Source organism: Thunnus albacares, chromosome 1 (genome assembly GCF_914725855.1).
Source record: "Thunnus albacares chromosome 1, fThuAlb1.1, whole genome shotgun sequence".
Classification (NCBI taxonomy): domain Eukaryota; kingdom Metazoa; phylum Chordata; class Actinopteri; order Scombriformes; family Scombridae; genus Thunnus; species Thunnus albacares.
Window position 1 is genome coordinate 10,436,319 of NC_058106.1, and position 17,519 is coordinate 10,453,837.

Consider the following 17,519-nt stretch of genomic DNA (forward strand, 5'->3'; position numbering starts at 1 on the left):
CTCAGGATTTTTGTTTCACCTGCTTATTTGTACTTAATGCCACATTTCACCATCTCTGTATCTTATCATCCACATAAACAAGTTCACATTAAAACCAAAATCTTAACAGAAATCACTGTATATTCAAGCATCACAGCATGAAACATTCGTCACATTTGTTATTTGACTCATTTACAGCTTATTTATAACGTCTCGTTTTAGCGCAGGTTGCAATGTGAAGGTCAACTAGACATCACTGAAACAACGATTTTATTTTCTGCAATGACAACACATACTTGAGTAGCTAAGTTCATTTATGTATTCATTTCAAGACAGATGCATCACAGTCTTTCTGCTGTATGGACAGAGCCCAGAGTTGGTCTGCACTCATTCCAACTGGAATAGTGTTTGCCATACTGTATCCTTACAAACAGAACCCAGATTTCTTTATTTGGTGGATTTTGGTGTTAATTCATCTTGTTTCCATGTTAAATTTCTGAACTGAGGTTTTTAATAAATAATATACACTGGCTTATGAAAGGGCAGGAGAGTGGTGAGAGTAGGCAGTAAGGAAAGAGAGGAGCGATGGGCAAAAAGTCAAAGTGAACTGGCCCAGGCCTCGTGTAAAGGGCATATGGACAACTGTTAATTTAGATCTGACAAGTGCACTAGAAGGACTGAGAGGGACAGTTGAGAAGAAGTTGCAGGAGATGGGAGATTTAATTTATGACTATGGCGTGAAAAGGTTTGGGGTTTGTGAGAGGAGGAAAAAAGTAGCTTTAGAGGTAGTTAAGTCAAGGCAGCAACAGGAGATTGATAGGCTTGTTCGAGAGCGAAGCCAACTCATAAGGCAGTGGAGGAAAGCTCCAGAATTAACTCAAATCTAGGATGGCAATTTCAAGGAAAGCAGAAAAAACAGATGGAAAAGGAGCAAGCTGGAGCAGCTTTTTATAAAGATTTTATAAGTTTACCAAGGCATTATTTAGTGAGGAGAAAAGTGGCCCTCTAAAACATACTGAGAAGGAGTTAGAGGCTTACTTAGAACTAAGTTACATACAGACAAAAGTTAGGAACAGCGAGTTAGCACTACTTCTAGATGAGGCCCCTACTGGGGCAATAGATAACCCAAGATGTTAAAAACCACACTTTGAAAGAGGTGGAAATAGTTAGCCTAAGGCTGCAGTCAGGCCGAAAACAGCCCTGCGTTAAAGCAATGCATGGGGCTGCACTGGTGGGGACGTATTGTTTGCTAATGGTGAGGTAATGAAATTACGATCGAGAAAGTCCAGTTTGAGCTAAGATTAAGTCTTATCAGGTGTGAAAACACCATAGTTTGTAATATTTACAGACAGGATTTTGCAACTATGGAAAGTCACAGTGGCAACTATTTCATCTTTTGCTGCAACAACCTTGAGGTAACAGCAAAAACACAGCATTCATGTTACAAAGTAATTCACCAGGAGTGTATGCTTGCATGTATGCAGTTGGTCAAAGCAGTGCTCTTTTTTTATTTGTTATTTTGCTCTTTTGTGCCTTTGCTCACCTCTGTTTGTTTGGTTTTTTTTGTTGAAGTGTTTTTCAGTCATGTGTAGCACATTGGGCTACAGCCACTGTATGAAATGCGCTATATAAATAAAGATTAATTTGATAAAAGTTAATACCGCTGTTAAGTCTTCATGTGTACAACTCAGTCATTTAATGCAGCTTTACTCAGCTTCCAAAATACTTCATCAATAACTTTACTACTGTTCTTTAGTCGTTCTGTTTGTCTATTTACTGCATACATGAACACAAAATACAAACAGCATACAACAATTTTGGTCACTTAAACAACAATAACACAAACAACATTACTATAGTGTACACCTGAATGAGTCACTGTTAACATAAAGTAACTACACTAACCATGAAACTCACTCACTTATACATATTTACTTCATTATATTTCACAAAAACCTAATTAGCTGTACATTTATGTTAAGGCACAGAAGCCACAAACAAATGCTACAGTAACCATGAATGAAAGCACAGTGATCCATGCTGTTTTAACTCCCAGCTGAGCTGCATTGAGGATATAAAATCCTGGATGGCAAAATCCTCCAATAGCTAAACCAAAATAAAACTGAGGTCCTAGTTTCCAGTCCTGCAGACTACTCCAACAGCACAATAAACACTTGTGGAACTTGTAACACTCTGTCCCAGCCAAGACAATGACCATTAGTTGAATGGTATATTTATTGTGCTCCAAAAGAAAAGGTGATTTGTTCACTTGTTGAAAGGTTATTTACCAGACATCCAAAACTGGACGTACTGTTACTAGCATTCTGCTCAGCACTCACTTATACACAAAATGCCCTCCCTGCTCTGCTTGGAGTCCTTTTTATACAGGGTAGGCTCCTCCCACTGGATCATACCAATAAACTTAACAATTAACACTGAAACAACTATAATAGGACCACTGCTGTCCAGCACACAATAAAAATACTTGCACATATTCAACACATGTATGCCAAGTGTAACATTTAATGAAAATACCGTAAACATTTCTTAATTAGGTCAAATTGCACTGACTTTGGTGCCCCACTCAGGCACATAAATAGCCAGCCTTTTGTTGTGCTCTGGTCCTTTTTGCCAGACCAGGAAGTGTTACAGGGGTAAGAACAAATTAGAATATAATGTATTGCACCGTGTTGAAAATGTTAAATTACAGAAAATAATTCAAAAAAGGAAGAAAAAAGGCGATGATATATAGCTCAGGATATTTCTTGATGTGAAGTATTAGACCGGTCAAGTAGGTGCACCCAGTGGACAAGCCTTAGCATACTTCCTGGCTACTCTCACTGATTTTAGTCACTGCCAGTGACAGAAGAGTCTGTCACAGACTTCTAACATGGGATATGAACTCCCATGCAAGACTTCTAGACATTATCTTTGAGTCTGGTTTAAAATTTGATAAACAAATCAACTCCATTGTAAGCACTGGTTTCGTCCATCTTAAATCACTTACAAAACCAAAATAATCTCTGTCTGTTAAGGATCTGGAAACCATAGTACACAATATTATTTTTTCACATCTAAACCATTGGAATTCTCTCAGGAATCAGTCAGTCAGGTGTATCTCGCCTACAGCAGGTTCAAAACGCAGCAGCGAGACTCCTCACTGGTATCAAGAAGTGAGACCACATCACTCCTGTTGTGGCCTCTCTTCCTTTGATTTTGAGATTCTTTTATTTGTTTTAAAGCACTGCATGGACTGCTATTAGCTTGTATCTCTGAACCCATCATCCCCTCAGATCGTCTGATCAATTGCTGCTCTTCATTCCACGCTCCCAGTTCAAATCCAGAGGTGATCAGTGTTTTTCATTGTTGGCCCTAAACAGAAGAACAGTTTGCTGGTCATTATTAGATCCTCCCACTCCACTGTTATTTTTAAAATTCATCTCTTTTCTGCAGCCTTTTAATAGTCATCATGAAGACATGACTGGTCACACTGTTTCTCTTATTTATTTGTTCTCTGTGAAAGGCTGTTGTGTTTTATAATTTTATCCAAATTTTTATTTCTTCTATTCTAAACTTTCTTTTGATCCTCATAGTTATGTCTGTGTTTTTATTTGACTGTAGCTCTCAGTCTCTGTATTGCACTGGCAATTTGTTAGCCCACACCTCCATATTGAGCCATATGTTGTGTTAAAACCTCTACAGTAGTTCCTTCAGGGTTCATATTAGCCCCTACTCCTTGGTGCAGTGTTTGTCCTGATCACCTGGCTTATGTGTGTCAGCTGTTTTGCTCATTCCACTTTTGTCTGTTTCTTGCTTCCCCTCCTCTTCCCATTTCCCTCTTTCTTTGATTTTCTCTAGAACTTATTACATTAGTGTCTGACTGTACTGCGTCATGCTGTTGATGAAGTGGAGGATGGTGGTGGACTCCCTGTGTGGACGGAAGAGGAGGGTGCCCTGTTCCTTCTGGTTTCTCCTGCTGTTCGCTGCTGGAGGTCTGGTTCTCTTCATCCACCAGCAGGATCTCTCAGAGATGGCCCAGCAACAAGGCCCAGGTCAGTCTCTTCTTGCCCTAAAACAGCATTAAGTTCAACCAGTATGGCTTGCACTTATAAACATCAAAGAAAACGCAACATATTTCACACTACTGACAAAGCTCTTTACATTATTGCAAATGTAACTAATGTTCCCATAGCACATTTTCAATCTTTGAATACAAACAAGAAAACTAGTAATGCAATTTATATCCTCTCATTGAAGTAAAATGATTGAGGAATATTGTAACTGTGTATAACATTAAACTTAATTGTATTTTATTTTTTGAAAATTCATCATGCTCATTAATATTTGTATAAAGGAGCAAAATCCTCACACACAGCGTGCTGGAAAAGCTGCAGTCCACTGAGTATCGGCTCTATCATATGTCAACAGCACTGTGAATCATTATGAATATCAAAGCAGTGTCACACTCCACAGCAATAAGAGACACTTAGCTAAAGTGGAATCTCTCCAACCCTCTAATATTCCCCTGATTGTCAGGGCCTTTCAGGCACTGGTGAAGAAAAAAGGCCACTCGCAATGACAGAAACATACGTACAGTAGGACACACATGGAAGCACACATACAACATATACATACATATGTACAAATATACACATCATGAAAACCAGTATTTCATATTCATGACAAATGTCAGAACAAGACCTGTTGGATCTTGTAAGAAGTTGGTTAATGCATTCAAGAGTTACACCAATTTCATAGTTTTCAGTTGTTAAAATTTTTACGTGTAGCAGCAAGTGCCAGATGCTGCGTAAAATCAGTTGTGAAAGCCGTAACTATTACGTCAATGGACTACATCACTATTATGGGGCATCACATAGGTGGCGCCAGAGATTTTTACTTGCTGGGGCTAGTTAGGGGCTGTGTTATTTACTGGTGAAGCTACAGAGTTTGTTGTAAATACATGAATAAATAGGTGCAGATGTGTAGCATTTAAAAGTCAATTTCAAGCATCTTATGCCCACTAGAAATACTCCTGATTATTTAAAAGTACTACACACTAACCATAACAATCAGTTTTTTTTTCTTTAAGTGAAAAATAAATAATATTCAGCACTTTGACTGTAGATATGTAGGAGCCAAGTGCCGAAATAGACAAAGGTCAAACAAATGTGGTAGACTTTGGAAAACTTACTGAAACAATTAAAGCCAGAATAATGACTCACATCTAGAGAAAAAAAAGCAACAGACAGGAAGTGCAGAAAATGCCAACAAAAAGTCATATCTTTAAGGATAGAATATTGCATCCAGGAGTCCTACCAGTTCTGAATGAAGCTCCTTTGCTGGTTGTGGAGATTTTTCAAGGGGTATGTTATCAAGGCTGGGCCCAGGGCCCGTCCTCAGGCTGCTGCCCACTAACAGCATTAACAAGAGTGAGCACCACCGGAGGAGCTACTGTAGCAGGTCACAGGTGGTCTCTCTGCCTGCCTCCATTTTTTAATTTTCACAGTTTCTGCTTCATCTGAAGAGGTCATTTTATGGTGGAACAATGCATTTTATCACACTGCTAGCATACCAATGTGAGCAACATGAACTCACTCAGTTGATTCCATTGTAGAGAAGGCCGCTATTGCAATTTAACTGGGCAATATGAGAAACAGCAGCTGAGCAAAGCAAATCAGACAGGAGTTTGCATGTCAAACATCTGGTAGTTTCTTGGTAGGGCTTTAGCCCCATCTAGCCCCACCTTAGCAGCGCCTATGGGGCAACATTTTTCAATAAAAGCACTCAGTGTTGGCGGTGCCAATGGAGGCATTTGATTAGATTATACATGTTGTAAAGGTGCCAACAGATTACAGGAAAACTGGCAAGTACAGTAGGACAAAGTTGGACTGTGATGTTTACAACAGACAGTTTGGGTAATTTTACCGTTCACCTGCGTTTTCTCTTCTAAATAAGTTTGGCTAATCAAGAGGTTTGTTTGCCGCCTGTATCATTCATATACTAATAGGGTACCCCTACTAGGGTTTTTTTTGCCCTGTGTGACTACTTTTTAATATTGCCATATGATCTAATTCATATTTATTTTTATATCTATTTTTAGTTTTTGGAATCTGTGTGAAGCAACACAAAATTTGGGGCTTAAACCCCTCAGCAGTGTCGAAACTGGTGCCTCTGCTTATTTCACTCCCGCAGCTACTGTTTTGACAACTGTTCATGTTTTCTTGCATGAAGAAATATTTCCATTACACAGAGTTCTGTATAAGACACACATTCATGCTCAGAAAAAAGAAACAGCATGTACTGTATGAACTGTGCAATTCCACACTCCTGACAAGTATAGTTAATGTTTTATGAACATTTGTCAGTATTAATAAATCATGCATAATGCACACTTTAATTTAGATCCCCTTTTGATAAGTAATATTTTTTTTAGTGCATCAGGTTTGTCTCTTAATTTTGCCAGGTTCCAGGTTGTACTCAGCAAATTTATCCTGATAACTCAATAAACCTGCGTCTTTGAACATGCTGGGGTTCTACATATACACTACACAGTTTTGCCCAGCAGATATAAAATACATGCTAACTTTGTTGTATAAATAATGACTGTCCAACAACACACTCCTGCAAATAATGCAAACTATTGATTGTTAGCCAGCTAAATACAGGAATTGTTAAGCTGGTAATAAAGGCTACAACTACTGAAATCTAAATTTCAGGGTTAAGGAGAGCTTTTTCTCTCCCAGCAACTCCCACCCGTTTTAACTTTTACCTGAAGTGAAAAGTGGACTAAATTGCACTTAATTTAGGTATACTTAGTATACTTTTATTTTCACTAATGACTAAAGTGATTGAAATGTGCTATTTCCCACATACTAACAATGTACTTAATGTATTAAAAATATTTAATTAGTATACCTATAGTGCACGCAGTTATATTATCATATAACTTAATTTAAACCTGTTGAATAAGAAATATATATTTAATAGCCATTTAATTATTATTATTTATAATTTGATTACAAAGGCATGGAAGTGTAAATAAAGATGATTAATAAAAGTGGTGATTTTTCTAATGTTTGGATCTGAAGTGTACTGACTAAGAATGCATTAAACAAGAATTAAGTGACTTTAATGTGTGCAGATCTTAATGATAAATAGGTTCATTTACCGTAACCCCTTCATACATAGTCTTCAATATATTCATTTATGTCAGACTGACACAAGTTAATGAGAAAACACTTTTGTTTTGTCACTGCTAGCTCTCAGCTCTTCTTGTGGTCTTTTATCTTTCTACTGACCACAAAACCATTTGCTTCCAAGCAGATGTGAGAGAGGATGGCAGTCAAATGAAGCCAAAACAAACACCAGCACTCACAGATCAATAGTCTTATTTATTGTAGGCAAAAACGAACAACATATCAGCTAAAAGCTGATACTGATGATGGCTGAAAGGCATTTGTTTTTGCCATTCATTTAGCTGATTTAAAATAATGATATACTTACAAAAATGTAGTTTGGGAAATTACATTTTGAAAATTATCTTTTATTGTCCATATACACATTTTTATAGCTTGGGAACAAAAAATTAGGCTTAGGGAAGAAGGGTATATGTTTATAGCTGTGGATATAAAATAGTTTCTTTAAAATGATGATAAAATACTGGGGGACAGTAATCTACTTTTGAGGTTCAAAGTAAGATCCATCTTATCAAGACTGATGTTAGAAAATAAACTAAACCAGCTTTGATATCCTGTCATATCATCATATCATAAACGATTATTAAGTTGAATAAACATGATGTCACTCAGAAACAAACTTTAATCACAGTTTATTGGACAACATACTGTATAATGAATAGTGTGGCAAGATATTCATCACTCACAAATGTTTGTTTTTTTCTGTTTTTAACAACTTTTTTTGAAAAACATGAGTGTGAGCGACTGCTAACAAGAGATAGCAGTATTTCATCTGTCTTTTGATTACTCGCCATTTTTTAAGCATATGATGTGTGTCTTAGGGTAATTTCTGCAACCTAAGCACATCTTTTTATCTAGCCTGCTGTATCGCTACTTGAATATTGAAGTAAGAATTCTAGTTTACTAAATCATGCATGAGAGTCTGTGTGTCTGTATACAGAACACAGCTACAATCTTCCCAGCCCCCTCACTAAAGCACAATGAGCAAGCAGTATCTTTGCCTTAAGCTATGGTGCTTCACCCTAGCAGAAGCTCATATCTAATAGAGCTGAGTTATAATACATTGGGTGTCAGCTTTTATCAGCCTCCCCCTCCTTCTCCACCTCTTTATTTGGTTTGCATTGTGCTTGAGAGCTTTGTATCACATGGTTTCGATGGCCTGCACAATGGTAGCAGAGGAAACTGCAGTTTAACTGGCAAGAGCCTCCCTCTGATCTCTCCCAAGTAATTGTTTAAGGACAATTGGAGAAACAGCAAACGGTTTCTCAGAGTGAAGAGACACCTGAAGAGCTAGCAGTTCAGATAAATTGTCTGTGCAAATTTACACCTCTGGGCATTTCTTGGATGAGTATGGCTGTGAGGACCAATTGCTCTGCTGAGTGGAAGGTCAGCCTGTGTGTCACCTCACAAACCTAAACACAGAGCAATCTGTAAATGGAGAAGAGTTGTTGCCCCATTGCATGTGTGTCAGTGAAAATGTGTGTTTACTAGCAAGCAAGTGCCTGGATCTCAGTGTGAGTGATAATAACATGTTATTTGTTCAGTGCCTTTAACAAAAGTAACAAACACAATTTTTAACAAGTATGACATTCTAAGAAACTGACTTTTTGCTTTTCATGCGCCATGTTTTGTTATTTTTCCAATCTATGTTCTGCAGTTTTAGAATGAATATGTAATTAAATAGCACAGTGTTGACAGCAGTAGCTTGTCAAAATGTGTTATTTTAAAAGAGAAGAAGAAACTGTTCTGATGTTTTGATGGCCCTCAATTGAGAATTTAAAATGAATATGCTACTTGTAATCAAGGAAATTAGTTTTGCATGCTTTTTCACTCAGCCCTCTATGTTGCTTTACCCATCAGCTTCCAGCTGCAGCATGCAGGTGTCAACAGTTTAGAGCACTGATCAGCTATAGATGACACTGGAAAACAGTACAGAAACCTCATGAGGCAGGCATGAAAGTGTCATCACACCTTCTTAATGGAATAAAAAAGACAAAGATGTGAATCACTGGGATTTTATCAAATTCAAGTCCAGTATCAAATACCCTCATCAAATCTGAATCCTTTGAAATCCCTTATCGAACCTTATTTTGTTCACCTTTGAATGATTCCACCAGTTTAGCTGTATGGTCATTAAAGTGAATTAAATTAAATTATTTTCGAAGTAACTCAGAACTTTTGGTAACTAAATTGATCAGATTGAAATTAACTGGGAGATCTTTAGCTGATCATTTCTTCAGAGCAGTGGTTCTGGGCCACAGGTTCATTCTGAGTTGGTTGCAAGCATTTTCGTCAACGTTGTCAAAAAAAAGAAGAGCAAATGACATTGAAATGTGATGAATTTCTGTAAAAAACGTTTATTTTGAAGTACCTTTTCCTGCTTCCTAGTTAAAGTAGACAACAAAGAAACATCTGCACTAGCATGATTAGGAAGGATAAATCAAATTATTATCAGTCAGCTCTCTCTGTCTGTGATTGTTCCACTAAATTGTGGAACATTATAGCATCTCTTAAGAATTCATCACGGTCACATCTCCCACCACAAATCAAACAAGCATCTAGTCATATTTCCAATAGGTCATCCATGGTTGAAGCTTTTAATCACCATTTCCTCTCGTCTGGTCTTTTATTCAATGTGTCCAGATTGAACTGTGGACAATTACCATATCTATCCAACAGAGGGAGTCCCCAATGCCTCAGCTTCTTCTGACACTGATAACGTTGTCTCCTCCTTGAAAAAAAACAAAACAATTTTGTGCTACTGACCTCTCCAAAGCATTTGATACCATCACTCAAAAAATCCTTCTCCACAAACTACTGTCTGTTGTTGCTGATGGTGCTCAGTCAAACCATCTTACCATCAGAAATGGGGTGCCACAAGGGTCTATCTTTGGTCCATTGCTGTTTACTTTATACATAAATATCATAATTCTTCCTAATAATACTTCAATGTCCACTTTTTTTGCAGATGGTACAATTTTATAAGCCCCAGGCTCCAGCTCAGCTTAGGCCCTGACTTGTCTTCAGTCTGCTTTTGATGCTTTCCAATTATCACTCCTTAATCACAGACTAGTTTTAAATGCAGAAAAGACCAAGTACATGGTATTCTCCGCCTCCACCAGTGACTCTGACTATCCTACCACTGAAATTTTAAATGGCACCCATATCACTTTTGCTGAGTCATACAAATACTTTGGCTCGACAGACTATCATTCAAGATTCATATTAACATTTGACTCAAAAATTAAAAATCAAACTAGGCTTCATGTATAGAATTAAAGGTTGTCTGTCTTCCTCCAACCGTAAGACTATTCTGCAGTCAACCTTCATGTCTGTCCTTGACTGTGGAGATATTCTGTATTGTCATGCTGCCCCATCAACACTTCAGCAGTTAAACCCTGTGTATCACAGTGTATCATGTTCGCACTAATGTTGGCTGAACTGGTTTCAGGTACTATGCACTTTTTAAATGGACTGAACTACAAACTGCCCTCAAACTTGAGTTTGACGTTCCTCTTGGAGAATTTAAAGCTTTATCTGTTTTTTTATGATTCTTGTAACTGTTTTATTCATTCCTTGTTTATTGTGTAGTTGTGTGGTTTCTGTCTGCTGATTGTGTTCTTGTGTTATGAATGTTCTTTGTTCTCAGCTCTCTCTTGGAAAAAGAGATTTTAATCTAAATGAGATTGCCTGATTAAATAAAGATTAAATAAATATTCTCATATTACTGATCAGTATTCGAAGTTTTTCCTTCTTATGACAGATTGCCCTACTTATCACAGTTTGGTTTGGTAACAATTTTTATATGCATTTAAGAACAAATCATTAAATCAGGTATTCTCTTAAAACAGCCATAATTGATAAATTTACAGTAACAGCTGATCTAATAACTATGAATAATGTGTGTTGCTTGTAGTCAGTGTTTCCAGTCTGCAACTTTTCATTCATACTGTTTTCATTCAGTCTCATTGCTCTTATAGCTTATATTGTTTTTGCTTGTAGCCGGCAGCTTTTTTTCATCAAAAGCATCACAAAAATCCACTGTAGGTTACGTGCGACTATGAGTTAGCGACTACCTGATGAACATAGTGGAGCATTTAGCAAAAGAGCCAGATATTTTTCTCCGGAGTTAGTGGAGACCAAAATAGAGCTAAAATAAAAGTGAATATTGGACTTAGATTTGCCAGGTGGCCGTGACATATGATCTCAAATACTGAATGTTAATATAGCTCAGTATATGCTCAGTGTGTAAATAAGAAACTGTTTGCTAACAAGTTCGTCATACCAACTTAATAGGTGATTATATGTCAGTGTTGTTTACAGCTTGTCTCTGCTGCTCCAGAGTGATCAAAGTTACTAATGTTATGAGAAAACATTAAGTTTCTTGACTTTGTGTTTTCACATTTCATTACCTGGTTAAGGTGAATGTTAAAAACTCAGAGAAGATCATCAATACCTTTGATATTGTTTCATACCTTACATTGCTGACATCAACTGTAAGGGGACGCTGGCACAGTTAAAGGCCACAGTCTCAAAATGTCAGACTCTATTGACTGTCTTTCCATGAATGAAGTAAAAAACTCAGCACTTCTTCCTTTGAATGCCATGATACATTTAATCCCATGATACAGCCGAGTCAATTCTACTACTACTATTGCTACTAAGAAGAAGGAAAAGAAGCAAAAGGTCCATATTCAATGATGCAACATTTAGGCAGCATGCCATACACTAAGCTGGCAACTGCAGAGGCAGCATGGTATTCAATAAAGCTCTGAGGTAATGTGCCTTCAAGGAGTTTTAATAAATAGTATAAACTGTAGGAGACATGCAGAAACATTGCACATGCTGGAAAGATTAACAATTGTGAAGTATCGGGGATAGCATAGAGGCAGAGGAGGAAAACAACAGTGAGACTTGTTTTGGCTATAATTGTGTCAAGTTTATTTTGTAATAGAATGCTTTTCTACATGCAGGCCATTTTTAAACACAGAAAAATAAAAAAGGAGAATAAAATAAAGCATCTGGCAGTCCATCACTGGCCCCCACCAATCCCCATCTCTCTATCCCTGTCCACATGGAGCCTGCCAGGAACTGGGCATATTGTTTCATGCTCCAAGGTAAAATTTGATCTCTCCGTCAGAGGTCCAGTAATCCCTTAAGCCTTGTCTGTTTGCAAAGTCCAGTTTAGCTGTCTCTTAATGTAATTAAATTGTGCTGATGACCCTCAGAGCAGTGGAACTGCATCGTATTTGAATACAAATCCACCACTGGATGTTTGTGGAAAAAACTGTATGTTATTTTACCCTGCTTTTCCATTCTTTCATCTTTGTGCGCAAAGCTACTTTAACAAAGCCTGTTTGTGTTGTGCTGGCACTATCCCTGCCATTCCCCCCAGAGCAGGAAGATCATTGGAAAGCAATACTTGGCAAAGCCAACTCCATCACAGCGATTTTACACATCCTTGTACAATTTCCTCTCTAAAAACAAGGGGTATTTTGTCTCTTGGACATAAATACAACATACCTTAATTGGGACGTTAAAGCAGCTTTGACATCCTGCACAGTGTTTGGATCACATGACATCTGGCATGGGGCATGGGTTTGCCAGCAACTATTACAGCAACCACTGTTCCGCCTTCCCCTGCTCACCTCAGGGAGTAGAGGAAACCAAGGGGCCTCTGGGATACCCTGAAAAGAAAAAAGTAGAAAAGCAGACTATTTTCATGCATAGGTATCAGGTGCTAGCATCACCGTCTCTCCAGCATCTTTCAGACCTGGGCCATGTCAATTGGATTTAAAATGGAGCCGCTCAGAGGCAACTGCAAGGTCATATGGTTTTCCATTAACATTAATGCCCGGGGTTATGCCAGGGGAGCCTTGCAACATAATCTGTTTTCCCTGCCATCTGATCCTGCTCGCCAACGGCTTCTGTATGCCAATCTATACAAATAGATTTTATTTTTCACATTCCTATTTCAGCAGAGGTCAATGTAAAAAATATACATAAATATGTAAACAGTTGACAGAAAAGTGAGTACTTTTAGACAATTGTTTTTTAGAGAAACTGTAAAACAGTCAGAAAGCCACACAAAAAATTGAATATTTGTTTTCTTCTCTCTTTCTATTTTGTAAGAGAAAGGCTACTGTGTGGAAGAGTCCAGTGGGAATGGGGGTACATCCACAAATCACATTACTGCAGAGCAGAGGCTCAGGAGCTACTTCACTGAATTGCTCTTCACTCTCAGAATTAAAAAACCTCAAAACAGCTGATCTTGTGCTATCCAGAAAACCAGCAAATATGAAACACAGATCTGAAAGCAACCATACAGTATGAGAGGAGGGATGAGAGCAAGAGAGGGAGGGCATTGATTGAAACAAAAAACCAAAAACTTATGCTGTGATCTTTCTTTCAACTCGGCAGAGTTGAAGATGCATCTTTTGAGCCACTGACAAGCAGACAGGGTTAGGACCCCGACTGAGCAGCAGAGCATGGCTTGGCCATCCTGCTGGTGGTGGGGGGGCTTTCAGGTTGCCATTTTCCATAATGCCACACTGGGTAACATTAAAAACTCCAAAGGGAATAAAACAGAACAAGGCTAGAGCACCAGGCGGAACCAACAGTGAGGCTGATTTTTGAAAATATCTTTGAAGACTGTAATCACAGATGCTGTCTCTTGACGTTGTCAGTCTGTCCCATGCTATGTCACTGCACAAACCACAGTTGAGGCTCTATACACTCTCTGTGACTGTGAACAATAAAAGGATTCATCTTTAGGGACAGTTTCGGATAAGCATAGATAGTTAGAAAATCATAGATATAGCCACAAACAAAGGTCAAGTTCACATTGACATTCTGGCTCTGAATTCCAATTTTCTGCCCATATCTGATTGTTTTGGATGAATGACCATATTTATTTTAGGATGGCACCCATATCCAATAAAAATACAAACTAATAGTGATTTCAAAAATACATCTGTAAAGTTGTCACATCTGCTCTACCCTTTCTGCCTCTACCACTTGTATTGAATACATATCAGTTACATTGTGTGCCTTTGAGCTCTGACTGACCAGAAGCACCGAAATGCCAAGTGAGACACAGTTTGCAGGACACCTCTCCTGAACAATGCATGTATTGTAACAATGTTCCTCTGTAATTATTACGAACAGGTCAGCCTCAGCAGTACACAGCTGTGCCGATGCTGATTAAATTCAGCATTTGGCTTCTTGCTCATTATGACATTGTCCCGGCTGTAAGTGTCATTCTACTATCTGTCCAACAATGATTCTTCATTCATCCCGGGGAACAAGACGCCTCCCTTTGGGAGCACCAATTAATCAGGACTGGACTGGTTATCAAAAACTGCTTAACAGTAACATGACTGACTGACTAATATGGAGCCAAAACTGACATGTCTGCTCTAATTAAAACTGTTTGTTTATTTTTCTTTCTTTGTCTTATGTACTAAAAAACTGGTCAGTTTCAAAGAGAGTGTAACAGAATTTCATAGCATGTATAGCAATTAGTTCTGTCGGTTAGGTTTAAATCACACTGGCAGCATCAACAAATTTAAGCACTGCACACACTACACTAACTTTTGCTTTAAATTGAATGAAATCCACAGTATGTAATACATTACCTACAACATACATGTTTAGATTTTGCTCTTGTATCATGGAATACCTGGTGCCTTATGCTGTTTTTGCTTCGTGCAGCGTATCTTAATCTTCTCTTTCAATTATTTATGTGTTTGTTTTATTAAGTGTTTTATTATCTGGTTGAACTTGAATAGGCTGTTCTATTGTATGTCTATTGCAATTTGATAATTTCAGAGAATTATATAACCCATAGTAATTTAGTAGCATTATTATTGGCATGACTTTTCCTAACCTGTAACAAGTTACTGAAACTTTTGCCCGACATCTTGATTTTTTTTTTTTTTACAGGAGAAAATAGGCTTTTTTTAAGGACATAATTATTATTGTATAAGTCTATATACATTTGCATTGATGTAGATGTACTGTCAGTAAGTACTGTCAGTGTACTGTGGTGTACTATAATTTTTGCCACACTAATACAGCTGTCACTTATACTGGAAGATGTAAGAAAACATTATCATTTCTTGTCCTCTCCAATATGGAACGTCTAGTTCCCTTGCACTGTGACCCTTGTTCATGCCTCTTTTCTCCTGCTTAGACATTGAACTTTAAATTGTATATTTATTCATCTCTTATGACAGCAGCTTAGAGTGTGATCATTCCACTTCACAATCTCTACATCTTTCTGCTTAGGCCTGCTGTCGTCAAGGTATAAATGCAGGGAGAGGTGTGATAAATCAGCTTTTTTCAAAGGACAACTGTTGAAATGTATCAATCATAAATTAAAATCTGGGATTAATTTACAAAAAATACTGTGTCGTACCTCTCTCCATAATTAGTAGAAAGAGAAGTAGAAAGTGATTAAGCGGATTGATCATACAGGTAACCTCTTGCCCCTGGGATCTTACTTGTGTTCTAATAATATGCAGTCTCGGTGAACAGGGCATTTACTGGAGTCTGTGGAATACTGAACAAAACCAGTCGTCTCTACAGGCTTAAATGTTGGTAGGAATATTTAAGCTTCCCTGAAAGTTGGTGGAGACACCATCTACTCCTGTGCCTGTCTGCAGTCTGACAGAGAGAAACTTTATTCATAGAATTAATTTCATCAGACAGTACTGATGTGTTGCATAAGCAGTATGATTTTTCTAATGTCACAGCCTTCATATGAGTCTGTTCATACCAAGTATCATCTTCCTGTCAGGAAGCTTGTCTTCACCATTGCAAACACTTCAGAAAAGCAGAAAGCTTTGTTGTAAGTGTTGAGAATGTTCTCAACCAAGAAAGCTTGCAAGTTTGAGCTTTGTAGCCATCTTCCAGTAAGCTTGAGAGGCTGTGAACGCCATAGACAGGAAGAGACATACAAAGAGAGAGTGGGAGGAGAGAGGGAGGTTATATAACCACAGTTCTCACCAAGGAGACATCTTGCGGCTTCAAAAGCAAAGCAGTGATAATAAATGCCAGTGTTCAAGGTTGCTCAAGTTATCATCCACTCAGCAAGGGAAGATTATGCAAGATGGGTTATTGTTAGCACAACAAAACCGTATACTTTATTATTCTGTTAATCAGATTAATTAATATCTGTGAGCATATGTGATTCTCTTCAAAACATTATGAGACATCCAAGACTCTTTTATTAAAAGATATAACCTCCTTCTATAGTCCAGTGAACTCTGTAAAACAGAATGAGTTTTATCTGTGCCTTTGAATGTACCTCTTTATTTAAATATCTGTTCATAAATGAATGGCTTTCAGATTTCTGCATGAAAATATTTGAGCCATTAAAATGAAGTCTATCCACTGAAAGCTTGGACAAAAGGCAGCTGGACAACCAGCTGCTATATCAAGGTCAAAATGTAACATGAGAAATTTCATGCTTTCTTTGTGGAATCTTGGCATGTGGGACCTGTCGTTTCTCATAAAACATCTACTCACCACACTTCTCTGTATAGTTCATTTCTCAGTAGGGTGATGTTTTTACAGTTCAGCCAAGGAAAAGCTTTCTTCTGAACAGTATCCATATGAGCTACAATATTTTACAAGAGCCATGCCATTCTCCGCCTCTATTATGGTCATGAATATTATTCTGAGTGGGATTCCATATGATTGTTCCCAAAGGACAAGCCCTGCCTTAGGAGCCATGATCCATCCCTGCAGACTGAAGCCAGCGTATCCATTATCAAATCAGACTTGAACCCATCCCCTGTCTGCAAGGGAGACATGTTGAATGGATATCATTGTACACTGCTGAGGCTTCCATCACTGTAATCCCCCTACAAAGTGCAGGCACTCTTAAAGGAAGATGAAAAGAGCGGAGGAGAGAGTGGCCTATTCACCGTGCGTGTCACTGCAGAGGGCACAAGGAGGGAAGTCGGTGGAATCAGTGGCCTGAGCCGACGACTTCTCAGCGCTCCCCAAGCCAGAAAAGAACAAAAGATTAAGCCCTCCTGCTATCCAGAGTGATAACAAGCTGTCAACTTCTAAAATGTAATCTGCTGACTCCGGGAGGAAGTGGTGGTGTCAGTGGAGTGGGCCGCCAGCTGATGCTTATCTCCTGAATGGCGTGCCATTGATGGAGAGAGCCGTGGCCCTGCTGGCAGATACACAAAAGCCACCTCTGTCTGCCACCAAACAAAGAGGTCTGCACGAGCAAAGGAATCCATACTGAGCCAATTTTCAACATATTTATACATATATTCCCCCCAGACCTCGTCTCTCTCTCTGATGTGGGCCACAAAGAAAAGGTGA

At 38.3% G+C, this 17,519-nt stretch overlaps 1 protein-coding gene across 3 annotated transcripts in view; it reads left to right on the top strand.

Annotated features, from left to right (window-relative positions):
- The window catches only part of LOC122998142 (carbohydrate sulfotransferase 8-like), a 190,888-nt gene that overhangs the window by 56,605 nt on the left and 116,764 nt on the right, over positions 1-17,519 (top strand). Inside the window, exons 1-2 of one of the 3 annotated variants that reach the window (XM_044374850.1) lie at positions 2,592-2,633; positions 3,838-4,031. In XM_044374850.1, the coding sequence (XP_044230785.1) occupies positions 3,872-4,031 (160 nt within the window). In that variant the 5' untranslated portion in view covers positions 2,592-2,633; positions 3,838-3,871. Of the gene's footprint in view, positions 1-2,591; positions 2,634-3,252; positions 3,326-3,837; positions 4,032-17,519 lie in introns of those variants that run through there. The other 2 variants (XM_044375008.1, XM_044374923.1) reach the window with 2 other exon arrangements.